Source organism: Arachis duranensis, chromosome 7 (genome assembly GCF_000817695.3).
Source record: "Arachis duranensis cultivar V14167 chromosome 7, aradu.V14167.gnm2.J7QH, whole genome shotgun sequence".
Lineage (NCBI taxonomy): Eukaryota > Viridiplantae > Streptophyta > Magnoliopsida > Fabales > Fabaceae > Arachis > Arachis duranensis.
In genome coordinates this window covers 3633588-3658117 of record NC_029778.3, presented here as the reverse complement: position 1 = coordinate 3658117, position 24530 = coordinate 3633588, and the positions used below count along the sequence as shown (strand labels likewise).

Genomic DNA, 24530 nt, shown 5'->3' with positions numbered 1-24530 from the left:
TTTTTACCAAATTAGACCAGACCAAGTCAAGTTAATTGTAAGCTAGGTTTAAAATTTTTTAACAAGCTGTCTAACCTTATTCCATTTCTAGCCCTATCTACATTTAACTTTCTTTTAACCTAAAGTTTTGGAGATGCTGGCTTCATTGATGGATATATATAATATAGGATATATCAAAAGTTACTTTACACTTAAACGTAAAATATTTATTAACATTTAGTTTAATTAAAAAGTAAAAAAAAAAAATATGAGCTCAAATGTTAAAATGAGAGTCAAATAAAAAATATAAAAATAATAGAGTTCACTACAACAAAAACGTCATTTAGCGGCGGTTCCTGGAGCCGTTTAGCGGCGGTTTTGAACCGCCGCAAAATATTTCGCAGCGATTAATTAAACGCCAGAAGATGGGGCACAGGCAAACAGTTAGCGGCGGTTTTTTTCAACCGCAAGAAAAACCGCCGCAAAATGGGAATTAGTTTCGCGGCGGTTATTACCTGCCACAGTATGAGGGTGAAAAATGATATTTCCAATTTTGCGGTGGTTTGCAACCTCCGCTAAATGCTAGTGATTTGAAAACAAAACCATTTTGTGGTGGCTGATAACCGCCGCTAAATATAAAAAAGATAGACAATATAACTGTTTTGCGATAGTTTTTAACCGCCCAGCGATTTCATGAAACGCCGAAAAATATGACGCGGCAAAATGGATAGCGACGGTTTTAGTCAACCGCTGGAATAACCGCCACTAAATAACAAATAAACGAACACAACATTTGTTTTGCGGCGGTTCTAAACCGCCGCCAAATTTTAATATTTTTGTTCATAGTTATTAGAATCAGAACTGTAGATAAGGAAAAGCTTTAACAATGTCATGTTACCATCAAGCCAAATATCTCTTCGATGTATATAGCGCTAATAATTATATATATCATCTGAACACATTTAATTGCCACATAGATTTTTATTGTATACTTTATATATCTGATCATTGTTATTATAGGCACCTTATATATTGGGTAAAATACACAATTAAATCAAATGGAGGACCAAATTACACAATTCTACCAAATTGAAAAATATTATTAGGATCTCCCAAAAGCACATTTAAACCAACACTACTTTGAATTAGTCCTATTTGAATTAGTAGTAATGCTTGTAATTGGAATTTGTCCAATTTGAATTATGCTTGCATGTAGTCCTAGGGTAGTTCGAATCAGGGTGATTCGAATTATGCACGCTAGGTCGTCCCTAGTAATTCGAATGAGTCTGCTTCGAATTAATTTTGGACCATAGTAGATCGAAGTAATTTACGTCTATTTATATATGATCCAAGTGTATATAAAGAGTATAATAAAGAGTACATATAATAATATCCATAATGAATTCAATAAAGAGTATATTCAATCATAAATAAAAAAACAATAATTATAAATATTTTTTATAAATTATTAAAAATAAAATATTTTCTAAAAATATTTATTAAGATTTAGAATTTAGTCTTTAATATTTAAAATTAGTAAAATATTTGTCAAAAATATTATATTTTGTTGGTCAGTTAGCATTATTGAATCTATTAACCACGATAATATGTAGATAATTAATTGATTTTCATATAAAAATATTTTTATTCTATTTAGTATTTAATTTTGATAAAACATTAATTTATTTTAAATTTAGTTATTATGAATTCTTATATCTAAGAATACAAGTTAAGATTGTTATTAAAAAAAATTTAAATTTTTATTTAAATAAATGCCCAACAAATCATTAAAATAAAAAAAGATAATTTAAAATTATAATTTTTGTAAAATTATAACATTTTGAATTTTTAATGACTTGTAGAACATATTTATAATTATTATTTTTAATATTTTATAGAAAATATTTATAATTATTATTTTTAGAAAATGTTTGATTTTTAATTAGTACAGAGTATGATTTTATTTTCTTCTTTTACATCCATATTTGAATGCAAATTTAAATGCCAATAAAGTAAATAAAAAAATCTTATTAGTAAATTTGTTCACATGAGTTAACATATATGGTGATGTCTATGGTGGCTTGTTTGCTTCGTGGCTATGGTGGCTAGATATGATAGAACCTATGAGAGTTTGACAGTTGAAAGGGAGATGGTTTTGACTTGGATTATGACCACCTTAATCGCGATAAATTTGTTAAGCAGTCATGCCAAAGAGATCTGTTAGGAAACGGCCATGGACGCCGCCCAAATCCATGACCCTGGCAAGATGCACGTCTGGCTTCGAACTTTCGAAACTGCAGAGGGGGCAGCGCGTGCGTATGGCGCCAAGGCTAAGACCAATTTTCAGATGGCGGCGGAGCTTCTGAACAACAGCAACAACTTCGTTCACATTAACAACAATACATGTAACCCGAGCCAGAGTAGCACGCTTAATTCATCTTCGCAGCTGCCGTTTTCTCCGCCTTTACTTCTGACGTCATGGCGTTCCCAGCAGCGTGTCGTATCATGTTTTTTGAAATGTTACATCGTGCGACGGATCGAGAATGAGCCGCCAGTGAAATGTGTCTCATAGGCAATGCAACGACTTCGATTCTTCTTCTGTAGTGGACTACGAGGGCATGTCATACAAGGGGCTATTGGATCTCGACCTCACTATCGCTCTTGCTGTAAAAAATGTGTGTTTTATCTACCTTAGATTAGCTATAAGCATGTTTATGTTAATTTAGACTATGACAAATGTCACATTTTTATTAGATGGTCAATTACTAGCCACTTGTAGCCACGGTAAACGTAGGTACTATAGTTGTGGCCAACATATATAGCTTATTTAACTTGTGATTTTTTTATTTACGTAAAACGAATGTAGAAAAAGTGTTACGAGTTTAAGTAACAATGATTTAAACATATGTAGCTTAAGATAGTAGTGTTTACTTAACTTAGATTATACTCAAATGATTATTACTAAACAAAACATTGCAATATGTGGTAATACGCATTTTGCGGCGGTTTAAACAAAACTGCCGCAAAATGTAAAACAATACTCACCCGACAATACATATAGCGGCGATTTTTGAAAAAACGCCGTTAAATGCAAGCCTTATTGAAATATAGCGGCGGTTCATGAAAAACCGCCGCTAAATGTGATCTTATTGCAGTCCCGATCAATAACCGCCGCCATATGTATCGCAGGTTGTCATTTTGCGACAGTTTTATAAAACTGCCGCAAAATTTTCGCTGCTATCTGCTGGAATTGTTGTAGCGTTGGGAGATAAATTTTAATATAGGATGAAGAATTATATTGGGTGTTAGAAAATTATTTTCTTATAATATTTTATATACATTAGGTACTGTACATGTACGTAGTATGCAATTATGGAGAGTGAGAAAGAGACAGGATCGGAGAGAGAATGCATGCACATACATATATAGAAAAGAAATTCAATATTGTAATTGATTGCAATATTGCAGCATAATATAACAAAGTTGACTGCCACTACCCCCATAGCGTTGACTACTACTGTTACTATATAATTATATATGCCAGCTTGCTACCTTAACTTATTGGCTCTGCAAATTAAATAAAGGAGCATCTCAATTTGGACTCTCTATCATCTTTCTGCTTCTTCTGTTGACTCTCATTTCCTTGTACTATTATTCATTCATTCATTCATGTACTTGAGTTTGGATTTATATATATTGTGTTTGCTACGCGCTTTTATAAAATGGTGTTTTCATAAACCCTAATAATACATTAATACAGGTTAGTTTTAGAAATTTTGTTTTCATATAAATAATTTTTAATTATACTATATGTATATAAAATTCAATCACTAAATAAGTTATCAATATAAAATATATGTTAAAATATAAAATATATATTTAAAAAAATTAAATAATACATATATATATATTTATAATTTTATACATAAATAAATATAATTGATTTTGATACGAAAAAAGATAAATAAAATAATATGAATTAAAATTAAATAAAAAAGATACATTAAAATAAAATAAAAACAAAAGGATAAGTTGAAATTAAATACAAATTATTACTCTACTTTTTATCTAATTTCTCGAGCAATAATAAGAGAGGAATCCACTTAACCTCACTTCTTTTTTATCGAAGATAGGGAGACTCGAACCCCACAACCTCTTAGTTGAGTATCGGAAAATTATGTCATTTGAGCTATAATTCATTGGCCCACTCAATCTCACTTGTCTACACCATGATTTTATCACCAAATCAAAAAGTATTTTGACACCTCTATATCACTCAATACCATTACTACAATAGCTAATGAGGTATTTATAACCTCTTATTAAGTTAAAATAAAGAAAACTCTAAAATCCACAAACATAAAGCTCAATCTAATAATTAAATAAAAAAATCAAAACATTAAAATAAACTAATAATTTTTAAATAATATTTGATCTCTTCATGTTATAAACATTTGAAGCACCTATCAGATTTGATAATTTTTTTATGTATATATAATATTTTTGAATAATTTGTATGCAATGATCATATTGGATTGATGTATTTAAATAACTTTTTAAATAGTAACATTTAAAAATTAGTTATTTTTTATGATATAATAATATATAAAATTATTGCATAAAAATTAAAATATATTGAAAAAAACCATACAATAGGCCATAATTTTTATACATATCATCATCACTTTATATTATATTATTATATTCTAAGGTTCTTTTATAGTAGTATAACATGAAAAAATATGTACAAGTTGGAATTAATCAAATTAAAGGCACACTATTAGAGATCATTCATCATTATTTATCATGTGATGCATACGTCATAGCGATATTTGTAGTATTATTTTATATATTTGCATGCAAATCTATATGCGATCTATTGTCTGTGTGTGTGTGAGAGTAGTGCATATGAATCAATGACCTATGATTTCAACCAATATGCAGCATGTTAGATTCTGTTTTACGATGCTTGATTGATGAGAGGCTAGCTAATTATTCAAAATAAACTGTAAGATCTAGAGATCAAATAGAAAATTGAGAGATTGACTAGCCAACTATAGATACAGATAAATACTATAAGAATAAGAAAGAAGATAGAAGAAAACTTTATCTCACTTGTTTTTTCTAATAATTGCTTTTGTTTTTGTCCCTTTTTTTTTTTTTTTACAGTATCTACAGTATCTCCAACCTAGCAGGATAAACACTAATCCATTACGAATCGGAGTTTTATTTAAAAATTTATTGTCGGCCAATAGTTTGTAGCATCTATAAGGTGAAATTTAAACACTAAACACTTGATTAAACGAATTAGTGGGTTAATTATTAGATTAACCCAACTTAATTTTTGTTTTTCAATTTTTCCACTATATTTCTCAACTTGTCAGGTTAATGACTAATATGTCGTGGATCTGAGCTCAATTTAAGGATCTACCACTGTCTAATAAATTACTATATACATAATGCACAATTTGAACCTTTGACATTTATTTATTTATTTATTTGTCACATAGATTAGACGGCCCTTAATCCTAGGCATTACTCATGTATTACACACCTACACAACACTCACACACACTACATGAGTTCATTTAAGGGTTCATTTTCCCTCTCATAGGACTTGAATCCGGGTGCAGCTTCTTATGAGGCAATAGATTCTGCCACTAGCTCCAAGCCTCGGCTGCCTCTGACATTTATTTAAACGGACAAGTGATGACTATTCAACCAACCCAAGATGGTTATAATTCTTTTATTTTATTTTATTTTTGTCATTGTTTTCTGTTTTTTTTTATCTTGGGCTGTGACGAGCCCAACTGATTAAGACCTTGTTATTGTTGAGAGAGCCTGTTTGGTTATTCAGTCCAATCTTGTTAGATGAAACAAAGAAAAACGCTTTAGTCATTCTGAATTTTCTGGGCTTAAACAGTTACGCGTCTCGAACCAAAAACTTAATTCAAAGAAGAAAAAAAAGGCTAAAAATTAAAAATGACTTTATTATTCCATATACATATAACAACATTTTTAGGAAAAATACTTGTATGTACATTTTTCTTATACATCTTTATTATCTTTTACATACATATGTAACATCATTTCTCGAAAAATATTAATAAGCAAAATTAAATCGAACCTATTGTAACACACTTTCATGCATAGACACATAAATATAGATGATTTTTTTGTTGTTGTTCAGAATATTTTTATTATATAAAATATCTAAACTTCATTTAATGATCTGGTTAATGAGTTATTGTATGTATAAGACTGATTTTAATATCCAACATTTATTTAAGCTAACGAATAAAATGATCACTTGATTAATCTAAATTGATTAAGAAATAGAGACCACTTTAATAAAGACACTAAAAATGTATTTTTTTTAAAGACGTTCACACATGTCATGTTATTATTAGACATCTTTATTAAACCGGTTAATAATTTATTTTTTATTATAAACCAGAACAAAATCGGTTTATTATAGTAACAATAATAAACTCAATTGTCTGCATTATAATTATTAGACCCGATTTGATCCGATCGAATTATACCATCTAAATCGAATATCTTTAAATTTTTTGATAAAAAGACAATTATATCCCTGATTTTTTGTTTTTCGGACATTTAAATCCTTCAAAATTTAAAAATATAATTAAATTCCAAAAAAAATTAAATTTATTGTTATTGTTATAAAAAAATCGATTTTATTCTAATTTGTTAAGAAATTAAAAAATAACCGATTTATTAATACGTCCAATAATAATGCGATACGTGAATGTCTTTACAAAAAGAGACGTTTTATGCATGGGAGCATCCCCTTGAGAAATATATAGATAATGATGATGATTGTTTTATACATAAGCTCTGAGAAGCTCGGCATAAAAGAGGTGATTCCAAGTGTCAGGAACACCAGGGACACACCAATGGCTACAATCCATGCCTTGATGATGAGATGAAGCATAAGCACCTGGGTGTCCATCTTTTCTCAGCTCCGACAATCTTGTTATATCCAACAACCTCACCGGCTTTCTCATCTTTCTTACTATTCTCTCCACAATCCCTTCACCCGCTGGTTTCTTCAGTTCTCGATACTCATTCACTTCCCTAACTTCTATTGGTTCTCTTTCTTCACTGCATTGCTTTCCATCGTTATTCCCCCATTCGCTAGCACTATTAAATAACCAACACAAGACACCAAATTAACGAATATTGTTTGATAAGGTCGTCATAATATATGTCTGTAGCAGACTTGAACCGCGACCTCTAAGTGAATATAGAGAAACTATGTCATTTGAGTTATAATTATTGACTAATAAAAATACTAATTATCTACTAATAAGCTTATAATATTATAGTGGCGATATTAGTGATTATTATTTAAGAAACTCACTTGGGATGTCTTGGTGAATCCCCTCGAAAGAAGACTAGGGTTTTATCAAAGTCAATGTTATTTTGCACCCAATGAGACCATGTTGATAATGCTTTCTCGTATGCAACCAAACGATCCATGTCTTTGTGTAAATCATCACCATCCACAATGAAATCCCACCTATATATATATCCACATATATATAAGCTAAGGTCACATTCACGTATCAAAATCAAGAGGATACTCTTATAAAGATGCGTAAAACGTCTTTTTATAAAGATAGTTATGTGTCGTATTATTATTGGACGTATTAATTAATATGTTATTTTTTAATTTTTTAACAAATTAGAATAAAACTAATTTTTTTATAACAAAAATAATAAATCCAATTGTTATCAAATTTGGTCGAACCAATTAATTTACATAATCCACTGGATCATAGATTTTTTTGGTTTATTTTTTAAACAAAAATCAGGGATATATTTGTCTTTTTATCAAAAAATTTAAATATGATTCGGTTTAGATTGTGTAAATCAGTCGGATCAAATTGGGTCTAATAATTATAGTGCAGACAATTGAGTTTATTATTGTTGTTATAATAAACCGATTTTGTTATGATTTATTAAAAAATAGATTATTAACCGATTTAATAAAAATGTCCAATAATATCATAATACATGTAAACATCTTAAAAAAATATTTTTAGTGTCTTTATCAAGTAATCTCCTATTAATATAAAATATATATTAAAAATAAATTAAACAACTTATATATTTATACACAAATATACGTAATTAATTTTAGTATATATATAATATTTTTGTATATTATAATATGTATGTATATATAATAGTGAGAGTAATAATAAAATGAAATAATATATATGTGGCGTACGGTCTATCAGAGCCACTATGAAGCCACCAGAGCCATGAATTGAAGATCAAAACATCACTGTGTCGCCACATGTTAGCATCAAAATCAGAAATGGAACCAAGATTCAAGACCATTCCGTAAGAGGTGCTCTCTTTTTCTACCAACAATGCATTCCATGAAAATCCCACTGATACGTTGTGATTCTAATTAACACACACATATATAATATAAACGAGCTCAATTTAACAACCATATATAGAAGGCAATAATAATAATAATAATAATATAATAGATGAATGAATTTTATTATTGAGCTAATTAATTAACTAACCAGAAAGGTGAATTGAGTGAAACCATGATCGTTGTCTCGAGTGAATGCGGCATGAGGATGGTGTGAATGAAGCATGCATATGAAAGATTGCCATTGATTTAAGCTTATTGAGTCCCCAATAAATGTTATCCTTTTATTTCTCATTCTCTCCAACAAATCCTTACCACTAAACCTTCATGAGTATATATATAAGAAAAACTCTTGTTCAGTAATTTTTAATATTTTTTGTTATTATTTTGATAACATAAATATTAATTTATTTTTAAAAATAAATTTTATTAATTTTACTGAAAACTATAGATGTAACTTGTTGATTAAAATTTTAAATCAACTTGCATGAACTAGAATCTTCATGAAACATGGTTAAAAAATTGAGGAAGAAAAGTTTGAGTTGAAAACAATAATCATCTATTTACTAGAAGATGTTGGAAGCTTGAAGATTTTTGAAGAATATTCAAGAGAGTAGTACATCTACAACATTCTACAACATTGAAGAATTCAAAATCAAATTGAATTGAAATTAGAAGATTATAGAAACTACATGAATACAAGTTGAAAGATGATTCATGAAGCCAACTCATGAAATGGTAGTCATTACAAAATTGATTTGTGATTCATAAATTATTATTTTAATAGGAAGCATTGCCTATATAAAGGCACATATGCCTTGTGTATTGTATGTGTGTGTTCTATAATGAAATGTGTATGTTTTGAAATGTGAAAATTCTCTCCCTTGTTTTATGAGTGTTAGTGAGTTTGAGAGATGAAAAATATGATAGTGTCATTTATATGAGTGAGTGATCCTAGGGCTAATTAGTTGTGGGTATTATACTTACATAACTGTATTAATTTATGTGTGTAAAATTTTAGTAAATATAAGTGCAAATGATATATATATTTATTATGTGTAAAATATTTGTAAATATAAGTGTAAATTATTATTGGTTAAATATTAATAAAAAAAGATATTTACTGATGATATAGCACTGCTTATATATAAATATAGAATAAGCAAAAAGAATTAATTTTTAATTAGTAATTTTTATTGAAGACTGATGATGATACCTTGGTAGGTCACATGCAAATGGTTTCCATCTATATTTGAGATATTGTTGATCTGGACGACCATTTTGTTGGCAATCGAAGTGCATATTTAGATGAAAACATTGACTTGAGTTGTAAAGAGGATATGAATCGTCATAAACCCATTTTCCATGGTAGATATCACACTCCTTTAAATTATGAAGCTCATCTTCGCCATTTACATAGCCAAAAAATTGTAGTAGTAGAACCAATAACACAATAAACATGGCTTGCGTTTTTGACACAAGAACAATAATACAAGATCATGTAGAATAAAGGGTAGGGTATGTATGTGGAATAGGTATCCATTCAGTGGCTTAAATAGAGAGGGAACTAATATATTTGGAATAAAATTTTTAAAATATGCATGTTTGGTTTGAGGAAACAATTTAATTAAACCTTTTTGAAAAAAAATCCTAAAATATAAGGATTTATATTAAAATAATTTATAAATAAATTATTTTGTATTTAAATTTTTAGTTATAGAAATAATTATTTAATAAATAAAAATGATAAAACAGGTTTTGAGAAAAAGAGAAATCATATTTTTTTACTTTTTAAAAACTCTTAAATAATTTTTAAAAAGTTAAAAGCATTTTTTAAAATTATACCAAACAATATTAATATGGCTTTTCATAATTTAAAAAAAAAAGAATTTTTTACTTTAGACGGACTCTAAAATTTTACAAATTATTTGAGCGAATATAATTTTTTTTTTTTGAGGAAGTATAGAGAGCTAATGGATTATCTGTATAATGTATAATGGGTAGTTTAGGAATGTTCGATTTAGTAGGATATCAGATGTTTATTATTCCTGGTATTCAGATGGTTGTTCTGAATAGTATTGGTGTATTGTATTTGAGAAATTAGTAGTATTTTATCTTAGATGTTCATTTTTTAACTCATATTGGGTCAAATAAATAGTCCATTATACACATTGTACAAATATTCCATTGACTCTCTAGCAGAATTTTTTTTATATAAAAAAATTAATAAGATGATATTATCAAAATGTGTACCACATTAACAATGTAATAACACCATAATTTAATGATCCTGAAATCGAGTCACCGGATTGATGTTACCAAAATTTATTTCTGTTTTATTCATGTCGCTGGCATAGCATGCTTATCATGGTGAAAATAAACCCCAAATAATAAGCATGGACATCACCAATTAATGACTTTGCTTTCAATTGGATAAGACCAATGAGAACGATTAGCTTGTGGTGCATTATTATTAAGTTGTGACACTTTTCCTTAATTAAATTTCCTTCTTTTTCTTTTTTCACAATGTAGGTAGCAGATCTAGGTTGAAGAAATGAAGAATTAAAAAGAGAGTTTGAAGAATAAAGAGAGCAACTCAAGTTTAGAGAAAAATGTGAACCAAGTTCATTATTATGTGTATCATCATGCTGATTATGCAGCTACTACAAAATTATTGAGTTGCTTACATCACAAGCCACTGCTTCACTCACATAACAGCTTCTAACACTTGTTAACCATTTCAAGAGACGAGTGAATTGACCACTCGACCAACTCAAGTTGGTTGAGTGTTAATATTTATTGAACAATGCTATATGACTAATAGTCAACAATAATTTGTATCTATATTTATAGACGTTTTGCATATAAGAAATATATAATTTGTATTTATATTTACCAGAATTTTATACACATAAATCAATACCATTTACATTCATATTTTTCAAAATTTATACATATAAATTAATAAAATTTATTTATTAAAAATAATTTAATATTTATACTAACCAAATGATAACTAAACATACTAAAAATTACTAGCTATGAATTTCTTTTATTGGTAACTAATATTAATAAGATGCAATAAAGATACAGAAGTGTCTTAAATTTTGGAATGCAAGAGAAACGCGATTTATACATCACTATATGTAATAGTATGTAGCCTATCAAATAATTAAAAGCTATGGTTGCAAATTAAATTCGGAAAAAAATAGGTAGACAATGAAAATTTTAAATAATATAAATAATGTATATATTAGATGTTCATTTCACTAAGTGTGCGAATGGTTATCCTATTATTAAGATTTAGGTGAATAATTTGGGGTGTAGTGTATTTTTACTTTATTATGCTAATTTTAGAGTTCATTGTTCGTATTGTTTACAAAAACTATTGTTTACCTCGCAAAGTCAATTAAATTATTAATGTTAATGCACACACGTTAAAGTCGTTTTCTTCATACAATAATTGATGATAACTTCCCCATCTTTATTAGGTTACATTACATGCATGCCTTGATTCCATAACATTATTCTTTTGCCTTGAAACACTAATAATCTTCTATGGTTATTGCATTTTTGGTTCTACTATTACAATTTTTTGGCTATGTAAATGGGGGAGATGATGAGATTCATAATTTGAAGGGGTGTGATATCTACCATGGAACATGGATTTATGATGACTCATATCCTCTTTACAACTCAAGTGAGTGTTTTCATCTAAACATGCACTTTGATTGCCAACAAAATGGTCGTCCAGATAAAGAATATCTCAAATATAGATGGAAACCCTATGCATGCAACCTACCAAGGTATCATCATTTTTCCTATTAGGTTGATTCTGCATCTATGATAGCATTTATTTTAAGAGACCGAAATTGCGATAAGAGACTAAAATTCAGTATTGTATTTGGTGATTAAAGATGAGAACTAAAATTTCAATCTCATTATACAAAATTTTAGTCACAAGATTGAGATTTTTGAAAACCGAGATAAAAATTTTAATAATATTTATTTTTAAAAATACTTTTATTTAACTTTTTCAAATTTTAAATATTTTTCTCAATCTCCATATTTATTTTAAACTAAACATAACAATAAGACATAATTTAATTCAATATATTTTACATAACTTAATTTAATTTTTATCTCTCGATCTCTATTTCTTACTCTCAGTCTCCCTTTTAAACACAGCCTATAAACCATTAAACGTAACGGGAAAAAAACAATTTATAACAATTAATCTTCTATCTTTTTACGATTTAATTTTTTTTATTATACGTAATTAAATACATATAAATCTTTATACACTATTAGGACATTAAAATTTAACATTGAACCACAAATAACTGAAAGAGAATTAGTTTAATGAAAGAATGATTATTAAATAATGTGCGCAGGTTTAATGGTAAGGATTTTCTGGAGAGATTAAGGAATAAACGGATAGCGTTTGTTGGGGATTCAATAAGCTTTAATCAGTGGCAGTCATTAACATGCATACTTCATTCACACCATCGTCACGTTGCATTCATTGGAGGGATTCGCCATCACGGTTTCTCCAAATTCACCTTTCCGGTAATAATAGTTAATTATTCATCATGAATTTACTATGACGAACAAATCATTAATTATGCGATGTTATTATTGCGGTGTATGTAGAATCACAATGTGACAATACTATTGTTATGGAATCCATTCCTAGTAGAAAATGAAAGCACTTCATACGGTCGTGTTTTGAACCTGAGTTCTATTGCCGATTCTGATGCTACTCTGTGGCAACAGAGTGATGTTCTGGTTTTCAATTCATGGCTATGGTGGCTTCAGTCTGGAACCGCAACTCCGTGAGATCCATAACTCCAAAATTAACTATATATATTCAGTTAGAAACTCAGGTGCAGTCTACTTTCCGTGAAGTTGATAATTGAGAGTCGTTAGATGGTTTAATTAATTTAACTAAATTTTCATCTAATAGCTCTCAACTATCAACTTTACGTGAAGTCGATTGCACCCGAGTTTCCACCATATATGCATTAAAAACTTAGATGCAGTTATCTTCATATAAAGTTGTTAGTTAAAAACTGTTAAATGATTAAATATGTTTGACTAAATTATTATTTAACGTCTTTCAATTATTAACTTCCCGTGAAATTAACTGCAGGTGAATATTCACTTATAAATATTTATTTGTATTTTAGATTAACTAGCTATGATGTTCAACGTTTATGTGCAGGTGGGATTTCATAGCGGATGGTAATGATTTACACAAAGACATGGATCGTTTGGTTGCATATGAAAAGGCACTAACAACATGGGCTCAGTGGGTGGAAAGTAACATTGATTTTCATAAGACTCTAGTCTTCTTCCGAGGAGATGCAGCAAGACATCCTAAGTAGGTTCCCTAAATAATGAATTAATAATGTTAATTACACAATATCTGAAAGGTAGAAACTCAATAGTGTGTAGTTAACTATACGAGAATTGTTAAATAATTTGATAAATTTGACTAAATTATCATCTAACGGTTCTCAACTCTTAATTTTATATGAAGTTAGTGAATTTTCACCTATAGTAAAACAAAAATCAGCTATCAATATATTTATGTAAAATACATGTGTAATTTAATTTATTTTCAATACGTATTTTTATTCCAATATGTATTTTATATTAGTAATTGACTTTGATAGCTGATTTTAATATAGACGTAGTATAGCCGATCCCAAAATAATTTTAATTTACACAGCTATTGCTACTTTGCTCTGTAGTAGAAACAGGACAACTAAAATAATATTTAGTTTGTGTTTTTATTTTTTGTTTTAATTGTTAATATATTTTTTAAAATTTTGAAAAAAAAAATAAAAAAGTAAAAGTGTAAAATAAAATTTATTATTTTTACTATTTTTTTCCATAAAATATTAAAAACAAAAGATATTGAAAAAAAAAACACATCTCTAAAAAAAGAAAGTATCATTCTAAAAAAATTCAAATAAATCATTAGAATATTAGATTTATAAATTGACATGATTCATCTTTCTGATAAGGACTTATAAATTCATTATAAAAACTTTTCAACAACTTATTTAATATTTTTCTAACAAGCTATAAATTCTTAAAAAAATATCACATACCTATTTATTTTATTTATTGATTTATTTATTTATGTATTATATGTTTTTTATATATATATTGTTGTGAAATATATAGTGGTAGCGCTTGGGGGAATTATGATGGGAAGCATTGCGGTGAAGAAACAGAGCCAATATTTAAGGCAAAGATTCCATTGATGAAGATTCGAGGCGAAGAAATAGTGGAGAGAGTGATTAGTAAAATGTCAAAGGCAGTGAAATTGATGAACATAACAATGCTTTCACAATTGAGAAAAGATGGACACCCAGGCCTTTATGCTTCACCAAGGCATCATGGCATGGATTGTAGCCATTGGTGTCTCCCTGGAGTTCCTGATACTTGGAATCAACTCTTTTATGCAGAGCTTCTTAGATCCTTGTAATAAGGATCCGAGCCAATAATCAATCTATACATGTATGAATAAATTATAAAAAATGTTATTAGTACGTTAAAATTAGTTATTAAAATCAACCATTAATGTATTTATGTATAAATATGTGTATTATATAATTTAATTTATTTTTAATATATATTTTATATTTTAATATGTATTTTATATTGATTGACTGAATTTAATAGTTGGTTTTGATGTTTGCATATAATTGATAAATTATTAATGTGATGATGCATATATATTAAAAAAATTTTAAGTGTACTAATATACTAATATTTCAGTAATTTTTAATCATTGATCTTAATTATAAAAGATATATATAATATATAATTAAGATCAATAGTTAAAAATTAATAAAACACCGATGTGTCGATATATTTAAATTTTTTTTCATATTTTATATGATGAGTTATGTGATGAATGAGATTTTAGTGATTATGATAGTCATATTTGTTAATTGACTTTTCATTAAATGTTTTTTTACATGTATGAGGAGGGAGAATTAGTGTACTGTTAAAAATGAATTATGGGTATTGTTAAAATAAATTAATAAAAAATAATTAAAATTTATTTTATTTATTATTTATTAATTGTCGATAATTAACCTTGTCCGTGAATAATATTTAACTTTGTCCGTCAGCATAAATAATGACAAACGTTAAAACAGAAACATTTTAAATTTTATAAGAATAAAAAAAACAAATATCTTATAAAAATTAAATAAATTTTTCAAGGAAAAAAAAAGTTTGATTATAATAAAGAATAGTAATACAATTCGTATTCATAGGTATTCAATAATTCGTCCTTATCAATCAGGTTGATAATTAGAGTGTAAATTTTTACTATATAAAACAAGTCTATATAAAATAAAGTAAAGCAGGATGAAATGGAATAGTGCAAAAATCTGTTGTATCATATCATCTCTAATCGCAGTTGAATTGTCTAGTGATACAACAAAATTAATTTAAAAACACATTCATATGATGAATTATTTAATTTAAATCCTTGATACACATATATAAGAATTACTATTATTCTGAGAAATTAAGTTTGAAAGAGAGCAGCATAGAAAAGAAGATTCCAAGTATCAGGAACACCAGGTAGGCACCAATGGCTACAATCCATGTCACGGTGGCCGCCATGGCCATAAACAGAAGGGTGACCATCTTTTCTAAGTTGTGACAATTCAGTTATGTCAAGCAAGTACACAGCCTTAGTCATACTTGAAAGCACACCCTTTAAGGCTGTCTCTGCTGGGTGTGGCCCACCTGGGTAGTTACTTCCACTCAATGGACGACTTTGCCCCTCACAAGATTTTGGGTATGATTGCCCCCATTGTGATCCACTGAAATTATTCAACAATCTAAAGGGTATAAATAAAAAAATTCTGCTAAGGAATCAATGGAGTATTTATATAATGCGTATAATAAATTATTTATTTAGTCTAATATGAGTTAAAAAATAAACATTTAGAATAATATATTATTAATTTTTCAAACACAATACACTTATATTATTTAGAATAATCATCCGAATACTAAAGATAATAAACATCTGATATTCTACTAAATCGAATATTCCTGTAATCTCATTATATAAATTGTTTAGATACTCCATTTATTCCCTATACTTCCTCAAATAAAAAAGAAGAAAATGCAATGATAATGAGTGAGAAAGAAGCCAAAACTTACTCGGCATGATCTGGGGAGACCCCTTGGAAGAACACCCTAGTTTTGGTGGGGTCAACGTTGTCATCAATCCATTTGGCCCATGTTCTTAAGGCTTTCGTATATGCAACCAAACGATCCATATCTCTATATGTATTATTTCCTTCTTGAATGAAATCCCATCTACAAAGTTTAATTACGTACAACAAATAAAAAAGAGAAGCTAAGACATTGTATAAATTATATAACAATAAATTAGTTACATTATCATAAAATAACTTATTACAGACAGATTTAGTGGCGAATATTTTAATTTTTATCGACAGATTTTATGTTATAATGTTTTATTGACAGAATTTTTTCCATAAAAAAATACTAAATTATCTTATTAGCAACCAAAAAAATTCACAAAAATTAGGATTTAGAAATTTGATAAAGTTACTAATTTATACTTTTTTTATCAATTTTTTGACGGATTTTCTTCTATATATAAGATGAATAATATAATTGATGCATGTCTTAATTATTCTATGGTGGAAACTCAGGTGCACTCGACTTTACGTGAAGTTAATAGCTTAAAGCCATTAGATGAAAATTTAGTCAAATCAATTAAATTATTTAACGACTCTTAGTTATCAATTTTACGTGAAGTCGACTGCATCTGAATTTTCACCTTATTCTGTATACATACGGTTGTTTTCTTCCGGTGTGAAGCCACCAATGCCAAGAGTCGAATATTAATATATCGTTTCCTTCCCAAAATTTTCCAGCTTCCATTGAATCCAATTTAAGAACTCGACCAATACTTTCACTCACTGTATCTACCAAAAATGCATTCCGAGAAAACTTCACCTTAACATCGAAGCTCTGAAAATTATATGTAAGCAAATGAGTCATCATCACGTGGATAATAATAATAATAATAGTATATAATTAATCTATCTGAAGTATAATATATATAATATATAATATAATGTATTAAAGTGTTATTCTAATTATTTTTTTAAAAATAAAATACCTTTATAATGAATTTTGCCAAAAGAATAAAATATAATTTTTAATATTTTGACAAAAATGCATTTTTAGGAATATTTTTAGAAAGATTAATATATCTATTATTGATGAATTAATTAAGACCACTTAATTGTATTAGAAATTAGAATTTAACTCTAGAAACACAAAATTACGTTGAATTTATAAACACTAGAATACGTTTTCTTGTACTAATTTTAACAAAGACTAAAATATTCTCATAAAATTAATTTGTTGATTGTATTTGATGTTTTGTCCTAATTAAATTAGCCAATATCTGGTGCTATAACAAAAGTATGCTAGGGAAATAATTAAAAATTAAAAAAGCATCTTTGTACAAATTAAATTAAATTTGGAACGTAGCAAAGGGAGAATATAAGAGATTAGCCGCTGAATAATAATATTTAAAAAAGATGCTTCGGAAATTAATTAAAATATCCATAGAAATTAGAAGACCATTGTAGTAGACAGGTCCTTTTCCAAATTCCAATAGTTCAACGCATGATATTGCAACTACTGAACTACCAATCTGACCCTTATAACATGATTGAATATATTTATGCTAACCATGCATTATATATTCTTAATACGTTGTGGTCCATTACTTTAATTTAGTTTTTTTCTTATACATGAAAAAATAATGGAGGAGTTAAGCTCAAATTTCTCAAAGGCCAATTTTATTGTGCCTATAATTTTTTGTCTGAATTTTGTCTAACTTATTTTTTGTAATAAATTTTAATTTTTTTTTAAATTATTTATTTTTATATTTTTTAAATTAAATAATAATTTTTAATATTTTTTATTAAATAGATACTACTTTTTAGACACCATAGCATTCACTTTTCTCAAAAAGAAATATATATATACCTCTCCGGAATAAAAATAAATATAGGCCACGCCAACTTAATATTTTTGGTTTGTATTTTTATTTNTAAATAAATAAATAAATAATACAAATACAAATCAAACACACTTTATATTTGTGAATCGGTTTTTTCAGTGATGAAATTCCATTAATAATCTAAATAAATTTAATGAAGAGGGATAAGCATTAGTGCATTATACATTTATACTTATACATTGTTATTTATTTTTCAATAATTTATCACACTTTTTGGCTCCAAATCTATCATTCTCAAGACCTTCTTTTAGGAAGGGACAATAATCAAATGAATGTTATTGCATTTAAATTGTCACTACAAATCCCATACATAATTTATTATTATTGCAACCCATTTAATTTAACATCTTTTGTGAGTGAATGCGAATTTTAATTAGATAGTTATCCACTTGTACTACGTCCAACTCATGTGTTAATCATGATAATGATTCATGATATAATTAATAAATACATAAATAGTATATATAGAAACCAACTTTTAATCAATTAATATTAATCAATTTTTTATATTTAAAATTATTTTTTTTATTTAAGATTAAAATTTAAAATAAAAAAAATTGGAAGATATTAATTAAAAAAAGCTGAACCCTAAATAAATATAATAAATTAAGAGATGAATAACATATATATAAGATTAAAATGAATAATTGAAGATGAGGCTAGAAATTAAAGAGATCTAACCGGGAAGGTGAAGGTAGAAAGATCTCCATTTCTGAGAGAAGTGTACTCAGCTTGTGGCACAGCTGTGTGAAGCATGCAAGTGAGTGATTGCCATTGATTCAAACTCAATGAGTCCCCCACAAATAATATACTCTTCCCTCTAAGTCTTGTTAACATATCATACCCATTGAATCTGCATTATATTCAAAAGTGATGGCTCCATTTAAAATTACATCATCACAATTAATTTTTTTTTTTATTTCTCACGGTATTTTCCAACCCAACAGACTAAAAACTAATTCGTCGCGACACTGAACTTTATTCAAAGATTTATCGCTGATCAATAAATTGCTGTCTGTACAAAGCAGAATTCAAACTTACGACAATTACTTAAACAGACTAATGAACTAATTATTAGATCAATCTAATTGGTTACATCATCACAATTAATGATCATTAAAACTAAACATTATTTGGTCTAAGCTATTCTATTTGATGACAAAATAGATGAAAGCAACATTACAACACCATGTCTCTCAAGTCTCAATTGATCAATTCTCCACGGAATTATATATTATTTATATGCACTTAACTTTATAGATTTTTAATTAGTTTAAATGTGTATATATAAGGCTAACAACCTAAGTCTATCTTTTTTGCATTTGGTGCTTGACAACTTGTTATTAGGGAGTGCCCCCAAAAAGACAAAAAACATTTATATTCTCTTCTAGTGGTTCACGGCACAATATAATCATGCCTATTCTTTATTTAATTAATTAATAATATATGTGATCGATGAATAATAAACTAATAAAAATTGCTTCAATATAAATTAAAAATCATCTATTAATTAAATCAATTAATATGTATATTTATATATATTAATTCACATTGCAACTAAATAATTACTACTAAAATAACTAAATCTATTATAATAGAAAAATCAAATATGTAGACAAATAATTAAACTAATGATTATTTATAGTAATATAATAATTTTTTTATAAGATACTAAATATACTTTTCTACACAATAATTAATTAGTGGTTAAGAATTTGAACTAATTCATAAAACGAATTGTCTTGATAATTAAAAAATAAACTATTTGTATAAAATATATATTAAAATTAAATTAAATTATACGTGTATTTATATATAAATATATAGTGATTAATTTAGTAACTAATTAATTAGTGTGTACAATATTTTTAGAGTTAATTTTTTTAGTTAATATCAACTAATATTTCAAATTATTTTTTATTTTATCTTAATGTTTAAATCATAAATTTTAAATTTTAATTCCTATATCTTAAAAAATAAAGATTAAAAATATTTTTATAATAAAAAGTTGATTAATATATTTGACTTATTATACTGTATATAGAAATAAACCGGATTTATTAGCCGATTTCATTCAACATGGTAATAAAGGAATAATAAAGTGAATTACAAGAACAAGAGAAACATAGATATCCAAGTAATGATATGTATCATGTTTCTATTATTATCTACATGAGTGTTATTAGTTAGTTAGCCATCTAATAACTAGTAGCTTGTAAAACAAGTCAAGCAAATCTTTTCCTTTCGGAATGTTATATTATATCATATGGTAACAATAAGTGGACCCTAAGAGGAAGCGTGGAATCTACATTAGAAAAAATGTCACATTCAATTCCAACTGTTGTAGCATGAAAAATAGAGGAGGAGATCCATAACTAATTAATCTTTTTTGTCTTATTACTTAACTGATCTAAAAGTTTCTAATTATGTTTTAGTTTTATCAGACACATGGTTACTTGACAAAGGTGTCTTACCCATAAAAAGGTCCACTAAATTAATTAAGTAGTTGTTGTTCATGTTTCAATAATTCTAAGTTGAGAGTAAAGTGATAGAATCTTTGGAAGAAACATATAGCACAAGCAAGGCTTATAATTATTTCCTCAATAACTTTAATAATATTTAGTTAACTATGACATAAAAACAAATAATTATTAAATATTCAAACTTTATCATAAAAAAATAAGTTAGGTAAAAATTAGACATTAGATTATAGCCACCTTATAATTCACCTATAAACTATTGCATGTGAGTGATATTGTTTAATTACCGAGAGAGAATAGAATTTATTAAGAATAAAATAGAAAATTAAATTCTTAATCACTAAGTAATTTTAGGAAATTAAAGAGGACATGCATCATGCATGATCGAAATTAAAGAAATAATCCTTTCCAAGAAAATGAAGTTCTTGCTAGCTTCATTTTTTCAGCCTATTAGCAAGGCCTCACCTCATGCCAAATTCAACTTCCCAACTTCCGATAAGAAATTACTATGAAACCAATGAGCTTCCTTTAATTTCATTACAACTTTTTTGTATTTCTATCTGTTTTTAACTTTCTTTAATTTGTGTTTTCTTTTCCTGACCTTAGTCAAACAACTAGTAGTTTTAAAAGAGTTCATGTAATACATTCCAAAAGGATGTATAGTGTACAAATATAAAATATATATATATATATAGTCGACTCTAATATCTTATTTATTATTAAATTACGAGTAAAATGTTTTAATTTTATTCATCACATTTAAAATATTATATTTTTGTCTCGAATGTTTTATTTCATTTTATTTTTGTCTTTTTATCAAAATTAAATATTTTTCTTTCAAAAATATTCTTTGTTTATTATTATCTTTTTTTATTTTTAAATTACTACAGTCACCACTATGATCATTATAATTATTATTCTTGCTGCTATTTAAAAGAAAGTTATAATAAAAAAATAATTTTAACTAAAAAATTAAAATAAAAAATAAAATATTTAGAATAAGAATAAGATATTATAGACAAAATTAAAACTTAACAGAAATATTAGAAATTAAAATGATACATTACTGTTAACTTAAATAAAATATAAACTCACGCACATACACTTCAACTAATAATAAAAAAAAACTGCCTAAATGATATATATAATAGATTTTATATTTGGTAAATAATAATTTTTAATAGATATAAGTAACAACGATCATATTTAATAAAATTCATTTTAAAATAAAAAATATAATAGATATAAATATAAATATTTATTAATATATAATTTAATTTTGATAAGCACATATAATCTTAAAAGAGATCTCTTTAAATATTTTAAAAAGTATTTTTATTAACTTTTAAACATTATAAACATGTAATTTTTTTATTTAAAAAAAATAACAAAAAATTTTATCAGAATATTCATGGATATCTATTTTGGCGCGCACGCACACATACACTAACATATTTCAAATTAAAAACTCAAAAAAAAAAAAGTGATGAATATGTACCTTGGTAAGTTGCAAGCAGTGGGCTGCCATCTATACTTGAGATAGAATTGATCAGGACGACCATTATTTATACAATCAAATTCTTTCTCAATAAATGGACATTTTGATATTTCATAAAGTGGGTATGAATTTGATTCATCCAAAACCCAGCTACCATGAAACAAGTCACACCCTCCTACACTTCCATTTGTCTCCACAAAAACATAAAAAACAAGAACAACAACCATCACAACACTAGATATGGCAAAAGACCCCATATCTAAAAGATGGCAGAAGAAAATGAACAATCTAAGAGGGTGTATGTGCTTGTGTGTGTATGATTTCTTTCTAATTAATTTGGCTTTTGTGGAATTTTGAGTATATATAATAATTGAATTGGTATCCGCCAAAAATGGTGATGCAAGAAATTAAAGAAACGGTTGCATGCAAAACTTTAATTTTTGTGTGACTATATTGAATTTTGATTTTTTTTTTTTTTATGCATGAAGTGCCATGTTTAATGATATGCAATAATTGTGAGAAAAATAATTAACAAAGAGAGAGAAGCATAGTGTGATATATATATGCAATGGAGGGAGAAGAGAATGGATATAGATTACACACCAAGAATCACAAAATTTTAGGGTATATATAGATGGATGTTACGTAATGAAAATAGCTTAAGTGGGTCCATTGAGTGTTCTATTCTATCCTACAATGATGATAGCAGTTAAAGAACAGATTTATGGACCGAACTAAATATATTCATGCATGATGAAAATTTATATATTTGGATATATAGTATCTATCTATCTATTTATCTATATGCGATTCTCTTTAAATATCACATCATTTATTACATATATATAGTTTATATCAATTTATATCGATAGTACTTTTTAATTTATTTTTTTAATATTTTAATAGTATTTTTTAATTTATTTTTTTAATTTATTAATATATTAGTTAATTAATTTGATTAATTTATTAGTCATCAAAATAATAAATTTAGAATAAAATAGATAATTAAAATATTTTTAACTAATAATTAAATTAAATCAAATTATATGGATTGAGATTCAAATCATAAGAATGAAGAAGTAAACTAAAATAAAATAATTTTTTATTTATTCAAATTAAATGTAATAAATATAAATTAATTTTGTTAGATAATCATAATTTGGTCTTTTATACATAGATGGTCAAACAAAATTATAAGAATCATCATTTTATTGCTCTTGTTATTTTATCTCTTTTTTCTTTTCTTTTTTTATGTGTAATTTCTTTTATGTATAAATGTACTCAAAATAAGAAGACATGGATGAGTATTTTATTAATTATTGTTTATTTGTTTGACAAATATTATAGTTCAGTCTTAATTTAGACATTCTACCACTGTCAATAAAAGTTGGACATGTAACAATTCAGCGTGACCAACGTATTTTTTACCGTATTAGATAGAAGAATATTTGTTGAAATAAATATACCTATTGTAATGAATTTTTTTTGTCAATTTATTATCTTTTACCTAACAAACAACATATGTTAGATATATTATTTTCATCACAAGTGTAACACTCTCACTATCAGAAGTCACGCTTCCGGCTGCGCTACTCTGATAGCAAGAAGTATTACGACTACTTTACATATTAAATACTAAAATAGGAGCCTGTGACTCGCCACTGTATCGCTGATTTTTTTGAAAACCGGAATCAGCACTTTATCTTAATAAAAATATAAACAGGCATAGATTCATATACAAGACTCCTTACATAATAACTCATAATATAGCATACATATAAAACATACAATTCCTATCCCTCTTACAAACTTGTAATAACAAAGACGACGGAAGAAAATAATCTAATTAATACAACAACTTATAAACCAAACACAGTATAACTCTTCTTCATCCGGTTCCTGAAAAGGTAAAGCTGTAAGGGGGTGAGAACCTAACCACATGGTCTCACCACAGAATTTCAAAGTTGTCATAAGAAGATATTTAATAAGAAAATTGTTTTCAAGCTCAGTGATTATCAATGCCTTATGAATCTTTTAAGAACCAAT

At 26.9% G+C, this 24530-nt stretch overlaps 4 protein-coding genes across 5 annotated transcripts; 2 read left to right on the top strand and 2 right to left on the bottom strand.

Annotated features, from left to right (window-relative positions):
- The first annotated feature begins 2212 nt into the window (after positions 1-2212).
- Positions 2213-3258, top strand: LOC127740476 (ethylene-responsive transcription factor 11-like). Its single transcript, XM_052251446.1, has 3 exons — positions 2213-2486; positions 2584-2654; positions 3169-3258. Exons 1-3 carry the CDS (start codon positions 2213-2215, stop codon positions 3256-3258), a joined length of 435 nt encoding a protein of 144 aa, XP_052107406.1.
- Positions 3259-6698: 3440 nt separating this feature from the next.
- Positions 6699-9901, bottom strand: LOC107496445 (protein trichome birefringence-like 43). The gene is made up of 5 exons (XM_016117694.3): positions 9612-9901; positions 8547-8718; positions 8237-8418; positions 7364-7522; positions 6699-7143 (listed from the first exon to the last, which is right to left on the bottom strand). The coding sequence occupies exons 1-5, from the start codon at positions 9854-9856 to the stop codon at positions 6825-6827; spliced, it is 1077 nt and encodes a 358-aa protein (XP_015973180.1). The 5' UTR covers positions 9857-9901; the 3' UTR covers positions 6699-6824.
- A 2036-nt stretch (positions 9902-11937) lies between these two features.
- Positions 11938-15040, top strand: LOC107496444 (protein trichome birefringence-like 43). The gene is made up of 5 exons (XM_016117693.3): positions 11938-12201; positions 12790-12964; positions 13049-13230; positions 13620-13778; positions 14591-15040. The coding sequence occupies exons 1-5, from the start codon at positions 11954-11956 to the stop codon at positions 14892-14894; spliced, it is 1068 nt and encodes a 355-aa protein (XP_015973179.1). The 5' UTR covers positions 11938-11953; the 3' UTR covers positions 14895-15040.
- Positions 15041-15801: 761 nt separating this feature from the next.
- On the bottom strand, positions 15802-22989 carry LOC107496558 (protein trichome birefringence-like 43). Of its 2 annotated transcripts, none has more exons than XM_052252341.1 (5): positions 22485-22989; positions 19188-19359; positions 17247-17440; positions 16598-16756; positions 15802-16251 (listed from the first exon to the last, which is right to left on the bottom strand). In XM_052252341.1, exons 1-5 carry the CDS (start codon positions 22739-22741, stop codon positions 15951-15953), a joined length of 1083 nt encoding a protein of 360 aa, XP_052108301.1. In that variant the 5' UTR covers positions 22742-22989; the 3' UTR covers positions 15802-15950. The 2 variants fall into 2 exon arrangements, with proteins under 2 accessions (XP_052108301.1, XP_015973335.1); XM_016117849.3 differs by having other exon boundaries at positions 17265-17440; positions 22485-22983.
- Between the last annotated feature and the right edge of the window lie 1541 nt (positions 22990-24530).

Excerpts from the sequence above, each read along its gene's own strand:
- LOC127740476 (XM_052251446.1), top strand. The coding sequence starts at position 2,213 with ATGGACGCCGCCCAAATCCATGACCCTGGCAAGATGCACGTCTGGCTT. Across the intron at positions 2,487-2,583 it reads CCAGCAGCGTGTCGTATCAT|TGGACTACGAGGGCATGTCA; the intron begins GTTTTTTGAAAT and ends CTTCTTCTGTAG. Across the intron at positions 2,655-3,168 it reads TCGCTCTTGCTGTAAAAAAT|GTTGTCATTTTGCGACAGTT; the intron begins GTGTGTTTTATC and ends TATGTATCGCAG.
- LOC107496445 (XM_016117694.3), bottom strand. The coding sequence starts at position 9,856 with ATGTTTATTGTGTTATTGGTTCTACTACTACAATTTTTTGGCTATGTA. Across the intron at positions 8,719-9,611 it reads TTTGCATGTGACCTACCAAG|GTTTAGTGGTAAGGATTTGT; the intron begins GTATCATCATCA and ends ATACTCATGAAG. Across the intron at positions 7,523-8,236 it reads CATAGTGGCTCTGATAGACC|GTGGGATTTCATTGTGGATG; the intron begins GTACGCCACATA and ends ATATATATATAG.
- LOC107496444 (XM_016117693.3), top strand. The coding sequence starts at position 11,954 with ATGGTTATTGCATTTTTGGTTCTACTATTACAATTTTTTGGCTATGTA. Across the intron at positions 12,202-12,789 it reads TATGCATGCAACCTACCAAG|GTTTAATGGTAAGGATTTTC; the intron begins GTATCATCATTT and ends TAATGTGCGCAG. Across the intron at positions 12,965-13,048 it reads TCTCCAAATTCACCTTTCCG|AATCACAATGTGACAATACT; the intron begins GTAATAATAGTT and ends CGGTGTATGTAG.
- LOC107496558 (XM_052252341.1), bottom strand. The coding sequence starts at position 22,741 with ATGGGGTCTTTTGCCATATCTAGTGTTGTGATGGTTGTTGTTCTTGTT. Across the intron at positions 17,441-19,187 it reads TTTCTACCTTCACCTTCCCG|AGCTTCGATGTTAAGGTGAA; the intron begins GTTAGATCTCTT and ends TATAATTTTCAG. Across the intron at positions 16,252-16,597 it reads GTCTCCCCAGATCATGCCGA|TGGATCACAATGGGGGCAAT; the intron begins GTAAGTTTTGGC and ends GAATAATTTCAG.